The sequence below is a fragment of the Malania oleifera genome, chromosome 1 (genome assembly GCF_029873635.1).
Source record: "Malania oleifera isolate guangnan ecotype guangnan chromosome 1, ASM2987363v1, whole genome shotgun sequence".
Taxonomy (NCBI): Eukaryota; Viridiplantae; Streptophyta; class Magnoliopsida; order Santalales; family Ximeniaceae; genus Malania; species Malania oleifera.
Window position 1 is genome coordinate 144,057,438 of NC_080417.1, and position 18,219 is coordinate 144,075,656.

The 18,219-nt window shown below is 37.1% G+C and overlaps 1 protein-coding gene across 1 annotated transcript; it reads right to left on the reverse strand.

The window, feature by feature from the left end:
- Window positions 1–15,365: 15,365 nt before the first annotated feature.
- LOC131143525 (probable sesquiterpene synthase) lies at window positions 15,366–17,811 on the reverse strand. The gene is made up of 7 exons (XM_058091893.1): window positions 17,614–17,811; window positions 17,185–17,473; window positions 16,697–17,069; window positions 16,397–16,615; window positions 16,147–16,285; window positions 15,771–16,019; window positions 15,366–15,659 (listed from the first exon to the last, which is right to left on the reverse strand). Exons 1-7 carry the CDS (start codon window positions 17,749–17,751, stop codon window positions 15,366–15,368), a joined length of 1,701 nt encoding a protein of 566 aa, XP_057947876.1. The 5' UTR covers window positions 17,752–17,811.
- Window positions 17,812–18,219: the final 408 nt, after the last annotated feature.

The window sequence follows — 18,219 nt, forward strand, 5'->3', positions numbered from 1 at the left end:
CATCTTTTGGTATGCTAGCTTGGATTCCTACATTTGTTGCATGTTACCTCCTTTGGTACGCTAGCTCGAATTCCTACATCTGGTGCACGTTACCCTCTTTGGTACGCTAGCTCGGATTCCTACATCGGGTGCACGTTACCTACTTTAGTACGCTAGCTCGGATTCCTATATTTGGTGCATACTAGTTTGGGTTCCTATAACCCTCACACGGCTCGTGGACCCCACATGGCTTGTGGGCCCTACATATTTTGGTACGCTAGCTTGGATTCCTACATCCATTGCACGTTACCTCCTTTGGTGTGCTAGCTCGGATTCCTACATCCGATGAACATTACCCTTTTTGGTACACTATCTCGGATTCCTACATCCGGTGCACATTACCTCCTTTAGTACGTTAGCTCGGATTCCTATATCCGGTGCATGATAGCTCGGGTTCCTATAACCCTTACATGGCTCGTGGATCCCACATAGCTCATGGACCCCACACATTCTTGTGGGCCTCATATCTCCTGGTACGCTAGCTCGGATTCCTACATCCGATGCACGTCACTCCTTTTGGTACGCTAGTTTAGATTCTTACATCTGGTGCACATTACCTCCTTTGGTATGCTAACTCGAATTCCTACATTCGATGCACGTTACCTCCTTTAATACGCTAGCTTGGATCCCTATATCCGGTGCATGATAGCTCGAGTTCCTATAACCCACACATAGCTCGTGGACCCCACATGGCTTGTGGACCCACATATTAGGCCCCATATGGTTTGTGGGCCCCACATATTCTGGTATGCTAGCTCAGATTCCTACATCTAGTACACTTTACCTCCTTTAGTACGCTAACTAGGATCCTTATGTCTGGTGCATACTAGCTCGAGTTCCTATAACCCTCACACGGCTCGTGGACCCCACATGACTTGTGTGCCCCATATATCTCCATTGGGCTCCACATGGTTTATGGGCCCCATATCTCCTGGTACACTAGCTCGAATTCCTACTTCCGGTGCACATTACCTCCTTTAGTACGTTAGCTTGATCCCTATATTCGGTACACGCTAGCTTGGGTTCCTATAACCTTCACACGGCTTGTGGGCCCCATACATCTCCATTGGGCCCCACATGGCGCGTGGGCCCCTTACATCTCCATTAGGCACCGCACGGCTTCTTGGACCCCTGTATTATTTTATTATTATTATTATTATTATTATTATTATTATTATTATTATTATTATTATTATTATTAGTATTATTATTATTATTATTATTATTATTAATCTAATTTGTTAAATGCAAACACGCTTCGTTCCCCCCATCATCACTCACCTCATGTCTTGTTCCCCTCTTTATCATTCATCCCATGATATATTCCTTTCATCATCACTTACCATATGCTTTATTCCCCTCTTTATCATTCATCCCATGTTATATTCCCTTTATCATTATTCACCCCATACTTTGTTCCTTTCATCATCACTCACCCCATGCTCTGCTCCCCTCTTTATCATTCATCACATGCTATATTCTCTCCATCATTTTTCACCTCATGCTTTGTTCCCTCCAATTACTCCCTTATGTCTTGTTACCCCATGCGTTATTTTTACGATTGAAAGAATTACAACATTCATGCAGTTTATATTTTTATTGGAATTTAAAGGAGAGTAAGGAAAATAGAGTGACACCGCTGCTTTTACGAGGTTTGGCTTACCCTAGCCTACATCCTCACCTTAGGTCAACCACCTAAGGATTTCACTATACATTGTTCCTTCTGGGTGGAACAAAAACCTTTACAATAACTAACCTCTTTTTCAGGATGACAAACCTCTCCAAGCAACAACCTATGCTTGGTCCAACGATCCAACAATACCTTGAACCATCAAAGATCTAGTAGAAAAGAATAGATATCTGCATACAAAAACACTCTCAAACACAGAGCAAGTTGTACAAGTTAAATCTCAAATCGTACTTCAAAACCAAAACTAAATAGAAAATGTGAAGCTCAAGGTTTAGAAGTCACCAATGGTTCTTTCTTAAAGATTTAGATGCAACTCAGAACCAAACCCTTATTTTTAATCTAGCAATTTCATAGAGTTTCTCCCCAACAGAGGTGTGAGCAAGAATGAGCTTTAAGGGAGCTTTAGCATAGAAATCATGTATTACTTGAATGAATTTTTCATTGAGTAAGGGAGGTATTTATAGACATTTTTAAGGAAAAGTTTCCTCATTTAATATGGAGCATTTAGGTAACTTTTCAAAAGATATTAAATTATAGAATCAATGTTGAAAAACTTCCTGCAAGTTTGAAATTTGAAAATTCTCCGCAGAGTTAGTCGGCTGACCCACTCGATTAGGTCATTTTTTGCACTAGTTAGTAGGCTGGACAGGCGGTTGACACCATTTTGGCTCTCAAAAAATAATTTTGACAAATTGTCAATCGACCGACTAAACGACATTCAAAATTGTCAGTTGGCTGTGTACTGTCAGTCGACTGGGCATTGTCAGTTCATCGAGTCAGCCGGCTAGACAGTTAACTTTGCTGAAAGTTTCATGTCAGTCGACTAACTGAACCACGTTCAAAAATGGTCAGTTGGCTGGGTACTGTCAGTCGGCTGGGTACTTTTAGTTCAACGAGTCAGTCGGCTGGGTAGTCTTCTCTTTGCAAATATTTTCTATTTTTAATTTCTTTAAAATCTAGTTTACTTGAAAATTTTAATTATAACTTTTCAAAAATATTTTCAAGAGTTTTTCAAGTGCTGGTCTCTAAGTTTTTGTATCTTAAGGAGCTTCACATATCTAAATAGTAATGGCTTGAAGTACTTACAAATATCCCCCAAGCATGATCTCCTTAATTACTAAGTTTTGCAGCCTCTTGAGGTTCAATCTTCACTTCAAGATCTTCTTGGCCTTTAAGCTCTTCATTTGTCATTCATTGCTTCAATATACTGAGGAACTTACACTTGATTGACATTGATCTCCAGCTTACTTTCATGATTAACTGTGAGTGTCTTTTTACTTAGACCTGAAATAAAGGCACTCAACAACACACGTTAAACCATCCTTCATTTTTTTATCATCAAAACAAATTTGAAAAGTCAAGTTAGGCCAACATATATATATATATATATATATATATATATATATGATAAAATTTCTTCAAGGATCTGAACACAATTTAGTATTTTTCACAACTATTTCTCCAGGCTATGTATTTTAAAATCCTTAGGATTTGCTTGTCAATATTTTTTGCAACTATATTGTAAGATGAAATCTTTGATTAAAATATAAGCTTGAATATCCACAAAGGTTCAGACGTTAGCAAAAACCTTTCTCACATAAGCCTTTCAAATAATAAAACAAGGATTTTTCTTCTTAATAAAAATCTTAGATGTAATAGCACGAGAGATATAAAAAAAAAACTTTGAATAAATCACTTATTGATCAAACCTCAATCACCACGGATTGCTTGCAAATGTGTAGATGAAATCCCTTTTTGAAAAACTAAAACGATTTGCCCAAGAAGTATGAATGCAGTAGAGTATTGGCTAGATCTTTTGAGTGGAGGCACACTTAGCACAAGATAACAAGATTAGTCTCTCTAAAGTGTTTCTTCTTGTGTCTCTAGGGTTTTGGGCATGTTTAAATAGTGTTCTCACTATCTGATTCAATTATGGCCGTTGGATCATTTAAAAATAAGAGTTTTCGTCTGTGTCTGCGCTAAAACGTTAATCGGCGTCCCGATCTTCATTAACAAATGGGTAAGTTCGTCGATGAGTGTATAACACTCATTTGTCGATGAGGCCATGAGTTCGTCAACGAGAGCACTTTCTGAACTTTTTAGGTTATTGGTATTTGTTCATCGACGAGACAACACTATTCATCACCGAGTGGTCTTCATACGTTCGTCGACGAGGCCATTGGGTTTGTCTACAAGGCCTCTGAAATTTGCCTTGAAAAATTTCTTTCAACTTAGAACTAATGTTCATGTATTTTTCATGAAATGCGTGAGTCCTAAGGGCTGTCAAGGATATATTTGAGCTTCGAGTTTTATCATATGACATATGTAAATACATTCAATTTTAAATACCCATTCCATTGATGATCTTGAACTTGAAGCTTGCTTCATCATCCTTCCATCCCCTATAGTTCCATGGATTGTGCCAAGTGATATGTACTTTAGGTTCCTCGAGGCCTCTATACAAGTTCACTATTCGTGCATTCTAAATCATGATCCTGTTCACAAACTCAATTGCATAGGTCAAATACCAAGTGATTTGCCATTATCAAAATAGGATTGAACTCATATAGTCAACACAATCAATGTTGTAAAGGCCAAATTAACCAAACACAGGAGTATAAATTCACGCACACCTTATCTACTTCCCGCTTCAGCTACGAAAGCTTTCAAAAGTGAATAGAAACCATTCACACAATCTCCAACCTCAGTCACGATGATCACCACATCCAATCACAAATATCAATCCAAATACACCCTACCAAAATCTACACACAAGCAAAATTGGATACCTACCTTCCCCTCGGCAATGCCGATAGCTTCAAAAATCTGTAATAGAATCGCTTTCGGTTATGGATTTTTGTGTAGAACGTGACGGCGATGACCAGCGACATGACCGTTGCATTTTCCTGCAACAGTTGAATTCGCGTCGGTCGAAATCTTCATATCTCTGACCTTCGATCGCCGGCGGTTTTGTGTTGGTCTGCTGGAAACTTGCGGATTCGATGGCGAAGAAAATGACGAAACTACTTCGATGGATTAGTTGTGTGTACCTGGTTCGATTTACCGGTGCTGAGACCTCATGGAGCTTGTGTGATAAGGTTGTTGGACAAAGGAACGACTAAAGAACTATATGCGAGAGAGAGGCAATAGGGATGGTGGTTAGAGGGAGAGGGATAGTGGGAGGGACAGTGTGACTTGGTGTGTGAGTGAAGGATGTCTGCTAGAGGAGTTGCTGGGTTGCAAGAGCGAGAAAGCGGTGAGGTGTGTGAGTGAGATGGGAGAAAGGAGAGTGATCAATGTGTGCATTCTGGAAAGAAGGGATGCAAAGATACAGAGGCGGTATAGTCATCATCGGAATCGGAGTGGAAGTGGAGGTGGGAGCCGAAATTGGAGTGAGAGTGACGAGCAGAGAGTGGAGAACAGAGAGTGGGTGATGGTGACGATGAACTGTCACGGAAGGAAGAGAGGGAGAGAGCTGCGAGAAAATGGATCGTGCAAGAGTGAGTGGGGGGAGTGGGAGAATGGAGAGTGTCTCGAGGGTGGCGAGGACGATGATGGAGGCTCTAGGAGAATGCCAAAAAGAAAAGGTGACGCATGAACAGTAAGAATGGTGCCCCTGTGTGCTTGGTAGCTCTCTTTTTAGGTGTACACCGAGACTTTCTCCAGCAATTCATTTGGCACCTAAAGTTTGTTACAAAAGAATATTTCCCCTGAAATTTGTTCCCTCCCTATCATTGTTGTTCATTTAGCGAATATTTGGGCAGTGATGAGGGAAAGAAATCTGCGCACATGTTTTCCCCTTCTTTTTATTCTTGTATATTTATTTTTTGTTGTGCAATTTTTATCTTCTCAAAAGGAAAGTTCCGGGGGTAGAAAATAAAACTTGATTGTTGGTAATAAAAGGACCCAGACTCAATTTAATAAAAATGAATCAATTCAAAAATTTGAAAAACTCAATTTAAAAATTAAGGGGCTCAAATTGAAAGACTCGAGTTTGAAAGAATCAATTAAAAAAAACAACTACGATTTTGAAAATACCAAGACTCGACTTAAAAATGTTGGGACTTTTTTAAAAAAAAAAATAACCAGAACTCACTCAATTTTGAATACTCGGGACTCATTTTTGAAAATAACTGAGATTCAATTATTGAAAACAACTGGGACTTATTTTTGAAAATAAACAGGACTCAATTATTGAAAACTCGGGACTCAAGGACTTAATTTTGAAATGGACTCAATTGGATCCTCCCATTCCCGGGAATAAGGTTAACTTCAATTACGTTAGGTCTTCCCAAAACGGCCTAGTTAAAATTGGTGTGTCTACAATGCCTTAATATAGTATATACACATATGTTTAAACATTGTATACTAACTAGTTAATTTCTTGTGAAATTATTATTTTGTAGGATTTGCGGCTGTTAGAACATTACGACGATGCCAGAAACTACAGTCGGGTCGAATGCGCACAAGCTTTGACTTTTCCCATATTTCTTGTTAACTGAACATAATTAGTTTGTATATTTTAATTTAAATTTGTACTTGTATGTATTTTAATTTTGAGCAAATAGTATTTTACATTTTAATAATTTATGAATGTTTTAGTAATTTTGGTATCATTTTATGTATGCTAAAATGTAATTATAGGTTTTTACAGGATTTTTTTTTTTAAAAAATAATTTTTTCAAAGCATTAGTGACGGTTTGCAAAACCGTTACTAATAATGGGAAGATGAAGTATTAGTGACGATTTAGAAACCGTCACCCTAGAATCAACATTATGGGACCAAAATCGTCACTAAATGCCAAATATTAGTGACGGTTTCACAATTGTTACTAATACTTAATTATTAGTAAAGATTTTGATAACCGTCACTAATACAAGTACTTAAGTGATGAAACATATATCCGCAGATATATTGACAAAATTAGAATTGTCACTAATACTTAGAGAACCGTGACTAATAGTATTAGTGACGATTTTTTGATTATTAGTGGCGGTTTAAAACCGTCATAATAACCTTATTTCTTGTAGTGATCACTGGTATCAAAGTCATGGTTTAACATTTTCCCTGGAATGCTAGGTACGTGGTATCGCCGATTTGTATGTGTCAAGGAGAGATTGTTGGATTATCCCACATTGGTCGTGGAAGGAACTGGTGGCCAGTTGTTAAGTGTGAGGGCAAGTCTCAGCCCATGAGCTAACTTTTGAAGTTGAGAAGACCCTGTATTGCCCAGCAACTCTAAACCCAAATGGCATGACTGTTCATTAGTAATGTACATTAGGTAAGCAAAGAGCCATCTTGGGCCTATCTATATTAGGCTAGCTATACATATTGTATGAGTGAGCCTATTTGATTAAAAAGTAAATACATAATTATTCCTTAATATTATTATTATTTTGACAATAATTTCATTTAGTTTTTTCTTTAATTTTCATTGATATCAACCGAAGACTAGAATTGAGAGTTGATAATTGCTAATTAGTGTATGTGATATTAATTCTTGATTAAAAATCTTAGTATTTACTAAAAAAATTATAAATTAATTTTTAATAGTTACCGTACAGCAATTATAAATTTTATCAAGAAACCAAAAAGTAAGATTATGATTGAAAAAATATATAATATGTTTTAATTTCAAATATTTATATATTTAGACGAAATTTAATAATATTTTATATTTTATGTAATTCAAATGGGTACAATTTTACGAATAAGTTCTGAAATATAAAATCTGAAACACAGAATAGAAATATTTTTAGGGAGTGTGAGTGTTTGTACAGTTGGAATGTTATAATATAACAATGAATTCCTAAAATACAATTTACGGGCCTTTGATTTCGGAACAGACGGCTTGGATTGATTTGGATAAGGTAGTGCAGAACATTGAGAAGGCAAACCGGCGGTCGTAATCTCGACCACCCATACGTCGTGGGACCGGCCGCCCTGGGACTGCGTCGTCTCACAGTCCTACACTTGACGGAGATGGCATCTTGCAGTCTCTGCGTTCAAGCGTTCACTGCGGCACGAAATTGACGACTCTGCTTTTATATTTTTACCCCCGCGCAAAAGTGACGACTTCTTGAGCGTCGTGTTTTTTTTTTATTTTTTTAGAAAGTTTTAGACATGCACTGCATTAGGAAGCGCCGGCTACTCCTAGGAAGCCTACCCGCTTGACCTGAATGCTTAATTTAGTTTTTCAAATTAATTTTCTCAACCTGCATGCCAGTCAAAATGATGTCATGTCATCGATCATTTGTCAAACACGCCACTCTCAATCCCCTTTTTTTCTTCAATAATTTTACTTATACAATTAATTTAAATAATTAATCTCTACCGCCTTTATCATTGCTTTATAAATATATCTACTTAAAGTGTAAAATTAATTTCAATTTATATTATTCAAAAATTTAGAAATATATATATCTATATTGTATTATATTTCTGTTTACACAAATTATACACATTAAATTAGCATAAATGATTGGAATTATTTTTAAAATATTCAACGTAATATATATATATAATACAATAATTTTTTTTCCACTAAAATTATAGAATTAATTTTAATTGATTCTATTCAAAATTATAGAAATATATATGCCGTGTTGAATTGAGTTCCGTGATAGAGGGGAGTATTTTCTGAAATATTTGTAATGTTAGGGTGAGACACCTCTCAATAAGGAAATTAGACTAATATTAGTGTATGACAATGTGAGTTTTATCATATTATAACATATACTGCAATTCAAGTTGTAACTGATAACTCATGAAAATCTGTACTTTTAAACATAATTTTACTATATCATAGTAAATTTTCGTATCATTTCAATCATTTGTTAAATTTATATATTACTGAATTCTTACCCTAGATGTATAATTGCAAATCATGAATTAACCCCGCATGATTCGGGTTGTGAGGCCCATAGACTGGACTTAATGCTGGCTGGCCTACTAGGTTAAGTCAAACATGACATAACTACGCATGATTGCCCACCCATCCAGGCCTGCTCATCCTACTCTCTGTCAAACCTTTAATAGGTCAGTACACAGAGGGTATCCTACTCACCGCCTACACTTTGGGGCTAATCGGCCTTCGACCCACACTTCTTGAATAGTGTGGTTGTACTGTTGGCTATATACCAATCTGGTCCATCTATCCTACTCTCCGTCAAACCTCTAACGGGTCGGCATACAGTGGGTATCCTTTCTCCGATCTGGCTAGCTAGCAACGGTACCGTGCTTTTAACATACGTAACCATCTGGGTTCTGTTACTATATAACACATTTCACATAATATATTTCTGTTCATAAATAACATTTTCATATTTTTGAAATAAACTCTTACTTTTACATATTTCTAAATAAAAGTTGTTATTTCATAATTTTTGAACAAATTGACATTTAGAACTAATCACGGCATCCATGCCGGCTGTCATATCACAGTGTCATGCTCCGAACCCGAAAATGGGACCCAGGGGTGATAATGTAACCTAACCTGTCCCTATATCCAACAAAACATCAAATGATACAGTACAAAGGAAGAGGGTCCGACCCCGTGGGGTTCCTAGGCACCCTATACACATCCAAACACAAAAGAATATACGCAGCGGAAAAAGGTCATTCTATACATACATGGTACCATACCAGAGCCTATACAAGAGCAGAATAAGGCTCTATCATACAACATACAATCGGGTGCCCAACATATCTCAAAACGGCAACCCACAAAACACAAGTCCTAACACTTACCCAAGCGCTACCCACAGTACACCGGCCACTACGCTCCTGATACAAGGATGCTAGTTCTGGCTACTCGAAGGACCTAAAAAATATGTACGTACAATAGGGATGAGACACTTCTCAGTAAGGAAGAATGCAGGTTATATCAGTGTGTGGCATTTGAATGTTATCATAATGCAACATACACGCAATTAAATACAGTTCCAATACTAATTTCACAACAGTGCATATACACAGACACACATGATCAGCTATCCCGGTGTCGTCACACCCTTCGGCCTGAAGCCAGCCCTCGACATACGGCGTTGGCCCATAGCCAACCAGCAAAACACGGCGCCACCGGCACATGGCTAGTCCCAGACTCCCATGGCATCGTACCAGCACTAAAATGGTGGATCCACACCCTTCGGTGATTAGCCGATAAGGCTCACGCCCTCGGATATAGAGTCGGACACTCTTACTAAACATGGCCAACGATTTCATACGCCCTCAAATATAGAGCCGGATACTCTCAGTATCTGGAACAAATTCGCAACCCCATTCCTACTCGCATTTCAACCAAACACAACATAAACATGCATGCTCATATAACCAAACAAACCACACCCATTTGGTAATCTAAAATTATGGTTTTCCAAACACATATAGTTTAAAACAAGTCAAGGCACGACCATCCCTATAACACAGTATAAATTAACATATACATTCAGTTTTCAACAAAACCAGGGATGCAACCCGTTGCCCCCTTTTTCCCAAAACTGTAATCATGAAAAACCCATAGTTTTCCCCGTTAGATCCCCCAAAATGAGTAGCCAAAACACACACAGGACTGTGAACCACCGTTCTACCGAGTTCGATTTAAAAAATAACTGACACAAACAGATTCCCCTTACCTTTCCCCCAAATAAAAAATCCCGAACTCCAAGGCCCCTAAACAGCGAACCGAGTTCCAAAACCTACAAATCCCAGTACAGAAGATACTCACAAGAATGTTCTCTACAAAACTACTATAGCATAATTGAAAACTGAGCCTTACCTCGATTTTACGCCAAAACCCGAAAAGAGCCGAATTGAAAATCCGATCCGTAGAACTTGTAGAGAATCCTTCCACGATCCTCGTGGTAACTTCAGATCATCAAATCAGATGATGAACGACGAAGAAATCTAGAGAGAGGAAATGTATAGAGAGTTTCTAGAGAGATAGAGAGGGAAAATGAGATTTTTCTTAGTCGAGAAGTAATGAAAATGGATATTTATAGTACCCTTGACTCATTAGTTCTCGTAGACGAAATGTGTCCTCGTCGACGAGACCATGACCTCATCGATAAGCTTGAGATTTTTGATTTTTCGAAACCCCTCGACTTCTCCTCGTCAACAAGCCCTAAATTTTGTCGCGCTTCACAATACCTCTCATCTTCTCCTCGTCGACGAACACCTGCTCCTCGTCGACGAGAAATATGGGGCCTTCGTTGATGAACTCTGGTTTTGTCGACAACGCCTTTCTAATTACCTTTTTACCCCTATCTTCATTAATTAAACCCACCTATCACGGTTCGAGTTCTTACAGTATCCCCTCCTTACAAAAATTTCGTCCTCAAAATTTGCAATCTCTCATTCACAAACTCATTCATACAACTTAACACATATATGCAACTCTAGAGAAAAACTGATGACTACTACAGTGCAGCCCCATTATAACACATACATATATACCCTCACTTATGGCAGAGGAATACCGTGGTTACAACATAAACTATCTCAGGAGTTCACAATACATACTCTCGACGACTAACCACCTATCTCAACCCAAAGTTGAGAAATGTACACATACTTAGAATAACTGCGAATACTTTTGGCGTATTTCCATTTTCGATTCCCAAGAAGCTGCCTTAACCTCATGGTTTAGCCACAATACCTTCACTAACGGTATATCTTTAGTACGAAACTTCTAAACTTTACGGTTCAGAACCTGAACAGGTATCTCCTCATATGCTAAAGTATTCCCAATCTCCAAACCATCATAACTAATAACATGTGATGGATCTAGCACGTATCTCCTCAACATGGACACGTGAAATACATCGTGGACCCTCGAGAGTGTTGGGGGTAGTGCAATCCTATAGGCTAACGAACCCACTCACTCAAGAACCTCGAATAGTCCGATGTACCTCGAGCTCAACTTGCCCTTCCTTTCAAATTTCATCACCCCTTTCATCAGAGCGATATGCATAAATACCTTACCCCCCACCTCAAACTCTAACTCACGGCGATGAACATCTGCGTAACTTTTCTGTCGACTCTGATCTGATTTAATTCTTTCCTGGATCAAACCCACATTCTCAGACGCCTGCTGCACAAGTTCAGGTCCTAACATCTGACGTTCACTAACCTCATCCCAACACAAAGGAGATCGACACCTCCAATAATACAAAGCCTCGAACGGTGCCATCCCAATACTAGCCTGGAAGCTATTAGTATAAGTGAACTCTACCAGTGGCATTAACTGTATCCAAATACATATCATTTTTTTGAATACAAAGATTACATATATCTTGCAAACCAAGCATGTACACTATTCATGTGATTGATATATTCTACACTTTGGAATATTTGAAACTTGAGTGATATCTTTGTTTGAGAACCTTGATTGAGAACATCTTGAAATACAAAGATTGCTTGTTGACACTCTCACGTACGCATTACACTGATAGAAAATACATTTGAAAGTTGAACTATTCAGACCACATTGAGCTTACATATTAAATCATTTGTGGTGTATGTGATTGAATGCATTTGGGTACAAATCTGCTTTACGTGAAAGCACCTTTATATTGTACCATTTGATTGTAAATCTGAGTGATTCCAGGCGTGGCCTAAGGGGGCAGTAATCCAGTCCGGTAAGGATTGTTGTAAAGGTTGAGGTCAGCCTTGTTCTAATTGACCTGGGTTTTATAGGTGTCGCTTCACCCGGTTAAGTAAGCAAGTGATAGTGGTAATCTTTGTGCTTGTTAGCCAAGGTGGGGACATAGGTAATTGGCCGAACCTCGATAACATTTCTGTGTGTCACTCTTACTTTATTATTTTTCTGGTGCATGTGTTATTAATTAAATTACTTTATTTAATTTCTGATATATTTATATTACTCGCACTAGATTGACCATAGGGTTGTGGATATACTGCTGTTAAGAGGAATACCTAAGGGTAAAATTTTAAAAAATACCAATTCACCCCCCCCTTTCTTGGGATCACGGTAAAGCTAACATTATAGTATAATACAAAGTAGAACTCACTCGTGTGGCATGAGTATAAGTTTAATGTTACAACAACATGTTAGAATATGTTATTATTTCATATAATAAGTATGATTTTATAGTAATTTTTAGAAATATCATAAATAGTGCAGAAGCTAAGATATTTATAGTATATTATGATATGATAGCCAGCGCAGATGCCATGTAATGATAGCCGGCGCAAATGTCGTGATTAGTTTTAATATGACAGATTTTACTCAGAAATATGTAAAAGTTAGATTTTATTTCAGAAATATGAAAATATTAGTTATGAACAGAAATATATTATGTGAAATGTATTATATAGTAACAGAACCCGAATGGTTATGTATGTTAAAAGCACTGTACCATAGCTATTTAGCTAGATCAGAGAGAAGATACCCACTGTGTGTCGATCCATTAGAGGTTTGACGGAGAGTAGGGTGGGAAAAACAGATTGGTGTACAGCCGACAGTGCAACCACACTATTCAGGAAGTGTGGGTCAGAGGCCGATTAGCCCCAAAGTGTAGGCGGTGTGGAGGATACCCCTATGTACTGACTCGTTAGAGGTTTGACGGAGAGTAGGATGGGCAGGCTAGGATGGGTGGGCAATTATATGTAGATATGTCATGTTTGAATTAATCTGGTAAACTAGCCAACGTTAAGTCCAGCCTACGGGCCGCACAACCCAAACATGGGGGTGAACTCATGATACGCAATTATACATCCAGGGTATAATATTTAAGTAATTTACAGATTTTACAGCCGATTTAAATGATACGAAAATTCATTATGATATAGTAAGATTATGTTTAAAAGAAGAGTTTTCCATGTGTTTTCAGTTATAGCTTAAGATATATATTACAGTTATATTATTTGTAGTATATGTTTACATTATAATAAAACTCACGTTGTCACATACTGATATTAGTCTATTTTCCTTACTAAGAGGTGTCTTACCCCAGCATTACAAATATTTCAGGAAATCCTGACAGACGAGTGAAGTGAGCTCCATGATAGAGGATTTTGTTGGTATTACCCCAGTTGCAGGTTAAGTAGAAAAGTCGGGAGCAGGATGGATTTTTGGGTATATATATATACAGTGAATCTATGGTATTGTATATAAGCTAAGAAAGTTATAGTTCCACTACTTAGATAACATGTATGTACCTATGGGTTCGGGTGGACTTTGACTACGTTTTATGGTATCAGAGTATTATTAGTATGTGAAAAAAAATTTTAAAAATTATAGCTGAGATTTAGGGTCGTTACAGAATCCCTATTCCATCTTTTCAACGCCAACTTTAAAGATGTCAACCTCTTCTTAAATCTAAAGTTCTCTCACCCCTCACACAAACAATTATTCCAAGATCCATATATAAAGGACAAAAAAAGAAAGACAATAAACACAAATATCCTAAGCAAGTCATGTAAACGATGAACATCACATTCTATTTTTTCATAGAACTATATTCTTATATATATAGATTGCTTGTGGGATGCATAAACACATTACATTATTTAATGCTTATTATATGAAGCTTTGGTGCACTAATAAAATTCATTACTCGTTGGATTATTGTGAACTGTTTATTGTAAACATTCAAGTTTGGAGCATATCTCTATCGAATATGTCCAATTTACAGAGAAAATGCTGTCAAAATTTTTCTAAACTTATAAACCTTAGCTATTTAAAATTGTATCCTTTTTTTTTTTAACTATGTCCGAATGTCTGATTATTTTACTATCAAATCATTAATACTTATAGTATGTATACATATATGTTTAAAAATCGTATACTAATTTTTTTTTTTTAAATAATTTGTAGGGTTTGCGGCTATCACAAGATTCAACACAATGTCATGCACTACAATCCGATGCAGTTTTTGATTTTTTTTTTTTTGTATTTTTTTTTTGTTATCTGCGCATATGGAATTTCTGTATTTTAATTTAAATTTGTATAATGTATTTGTAATTGAATTTGAATTTTGAATTTTTTTGTTATTTGAACAGATGGAATTTCTGTATTTTAATTGAATTTTTATAATGTATTTGTATTTGAATTTCGAATTTGAATATCAAAAGAATCACTAAAGACTAAGTATTAGTGACGGTTTTCGAAATCGTAACTAATAGCCTATTATTAGTGAGTGTTTTCATGTTCGTCTACTACTTTACTATTAGTGATGCGTTTGAAATTACTATTCTACTATTAGTGACGATTTTGAGCGGAGCCAATGTAGAATTTGTAGTGACGGTGTTAGGGTTTTAGTGACAGTTATAATCCGTCATTAGTACTCTATTATTAATGACGCTTTAAAAATTTGTCACTAATAAGTATTAGTAACAGTAGTTATGGCGACTATTTGAAGACCGTCATTAATACTTATAAAACTGTCACTAATGGTAAGGTTAAGTGAAAACTACTCATTAGATAATAAGGTTAAGTTACAAATAAATATACTTAAAAAATTAGTTCTTATTTGAAAGAGAGATTAAGGGATTGAATATAATAACATGACACGCCGTTCGCATCATTATCCATTTACTAGATTTTTAAAATAACTTATTTTTTTTTTTGCAAGAGAACAAAAGATTACAACTTATCAAAGAAGTTGGCTGCATTCAAATGTCTACGGGATCAATAAGCAACAAGGCTATGTTAGTTTTCATGGCTTTCCCAACATGTGTATACCCATCTTCACCCTTGTAAATGACATCTATCACTCTTGTGAAATTAAGAATGCGCATTAGGAGAGGCATTGGCACAGCAATAGGCCTTAGGCACTCCTGGTTTATGTCCTTCCATGCATTTATCACTTGCTTTGCAAACTCATCCTGCGCCTCTTGCTCCAACACTCCATATTGGTTCATGTAACATTCAATCCCTGATGCCACATGCCCTCGCTCTTGCTCAAACTGCATGACCAAATTAAATTTTAGTTGTAATATTAGGAGAGTTAATGAGCTAATTAATTAATTAACAAAATTCCTAACTAGATACACCCATACACAGGCAAATATACGTACTTGGTGGGAAGTCATATCATCCATAAGTCTTCCAATTGATTCGGAAGCTTTAATAATCAAGGGATGGCTGAAAAGCCAATCAAAAGCTTCTTTTGTCGCGATTTCCCCCATGCCAAGGTATGATATGGTTGTAAGCATCGTGTAACCAGAGGTTACTAGTGCTACATGCATGTACTCATCGAATGTGGGAACATATTTTTCATGGAACCACATGGCCTCATCGAAGTAGCCCTTGACTAGAATTTTCATCTGAAATATATTAAATTAAGTAACGAAATAAGATATTTTGAAGTGCTACACTTATATGTAGAAAAAGCCTAATTAAATTTATATATAGAAAAAGAACATAAAATTAGTCAAGCTAAAAGCCCCATACCGCTTTTTTTGCATAGTACATACGAAACAAGCTTCCTTCTTTGGCCATGTCTTCCCCAATTTCATTGAACACATCCAAAAGTGTTTGATAACACAATTTCATATAGTCAGGAAGTTGATCCATGCAACTAATATCCCACCTACAATTTGATTCATTCTAATTAAATCGGAGTACTATGTCTTATAAATAGAAATCAAGTAAAAAGGAAAGGAAATTAAACGTATTATTAGATCAGTCACATGAACCAAACCTTTCAACTGCTTCTGTAAACATCTTTAGTTCTTCAAGTGTGCCATACACATCATATATATCATCTAGGATGGATGTCATAGCAATTACTTTGGTTAGTATTCTTCTTGCCAGCATATATTTGGGCTCAAAATACACTCCCACTATCCAAAAGTAGCCCTCCACCACTCTATCTCTTGCAAAAGGTAGCTTGGTAGCAAAGTCCAAATCCTTCCACCATCTGATGAATTACATGAATATTAGTACACTTGCATTAATTTGTTTAAAATAATTTGCATAAAGTTAAAGTATCTGCACATACCTAGTTATGCTACTTAGCTCCTTCTTGTGCAATGACTGCAATAAGTTAAAATCTAACTTTGCAAGTGCTAGTAAAGTTTTATTGTGGGAAGCATCGGCTTGATAGATTGGGAAGTAGCGTCTGGCCTCTAATCTAGGCAAGCCCTTGTGGAGTGGCTGCTTAAGGGCATGTGCAACTTGATCAGCTATTGGATAATTCAACTGGGATACCATTGATCGAAGGTGAACAGTGGTGAACTCAAGAGCCTCATCTAGGATATCTTCTCCATGCACCCTTAAATGAGTAGCCTCATAAAAGCCTAACAATCCTTTTGCATCACCAATTAAAGATTCCTTGAAGTTACCTTGATCATTTTTGAACTTGTTGAATACACCTGATTCATCCACGGGTCACCAAAAGCATGTTATAGCTAATTGGACTTAAATGAAGTGGTGGTTATTCTAGGAGAAGTTAAAGAAATAACAGAAAGGTCACGACGAGAAACTTACCACACGAAACATTGTAACCTTCTTGTCTGAGTAGCCGAAACCATAGTGCAACATCATAGAGATCATCGCCGTCATAGTTACTCTCATCACATTCAGTCCTATTATATTTCTCAAATGCCTGTTTAAGGGCTTCTTCTATGTCTGTTTGGAAGTGGTAAGCCACGCCGAGGCGTTGGATGGCATCAATAAGATGCAACTGTTGCCAAATCTCACCAGCAGCAGCCGCTAGCTCTCTCCTAACCTCCTCCTTCAGCTCCTCAACCCGGCCCTGCTTCTGTGCTTGAATGCTCTGCACCAATATCAATTAATTTCATTCTATTATATATAGGGATGACAAAACTAAAATCACTCTACATATATATATATATAAAATAATTAGAGAAGACGTAATACCAAGCTAGCACGCAGCAGGGAAGCTAATATAATTACCTCGTCCTCGCAAGTATAGTTGATGAAACGGTCTCCCCAGACACTGGGGTGGAAGTTCGCCGTCCGGCGGACGATGTCCGGCTCCTGAGCAGCAGCCTGCTGGTTATGGCCGGAAGGAGTGAAGACCTGGGCGGACATATTTTCTTTTGCAGTTTGATTAGAACAGTTGTGGCGAATTGAAATATAGATTCAGTGGAAGTGCGGAAGAGATGTGATGAATATTTGTCGAAGCGTAGGGAGAATGGCAACGCAGAGCTTTCGTATTTATAGGAAAAGCCTGGCTTAGCACATGGTAGGCGTTGGTCTTCAGTTTGAAGATCCTGGAAAAGGAGTCAATTTAATGGGCTAAAAATTATTTTGAATTCAGTATTGTCCACAAATGACGATTTAAAAATGTTGCCAGCGAAATATTTTATTACAAGCCTGCTTGATTATATATATATATATATAGTGGTCAAAGGTAAAATAAGTTTTTAATATAGGCTCATCTTATCAATTGGAGGGCTGCTAGTGTTAATCTAAGCGTCTAGGAGGTGAAGGAGGCTTCTGGATTAGGTTAGGCTAGCTGTACGTATTCTATGAGCGAGCCTATTCCATTAAAAAATA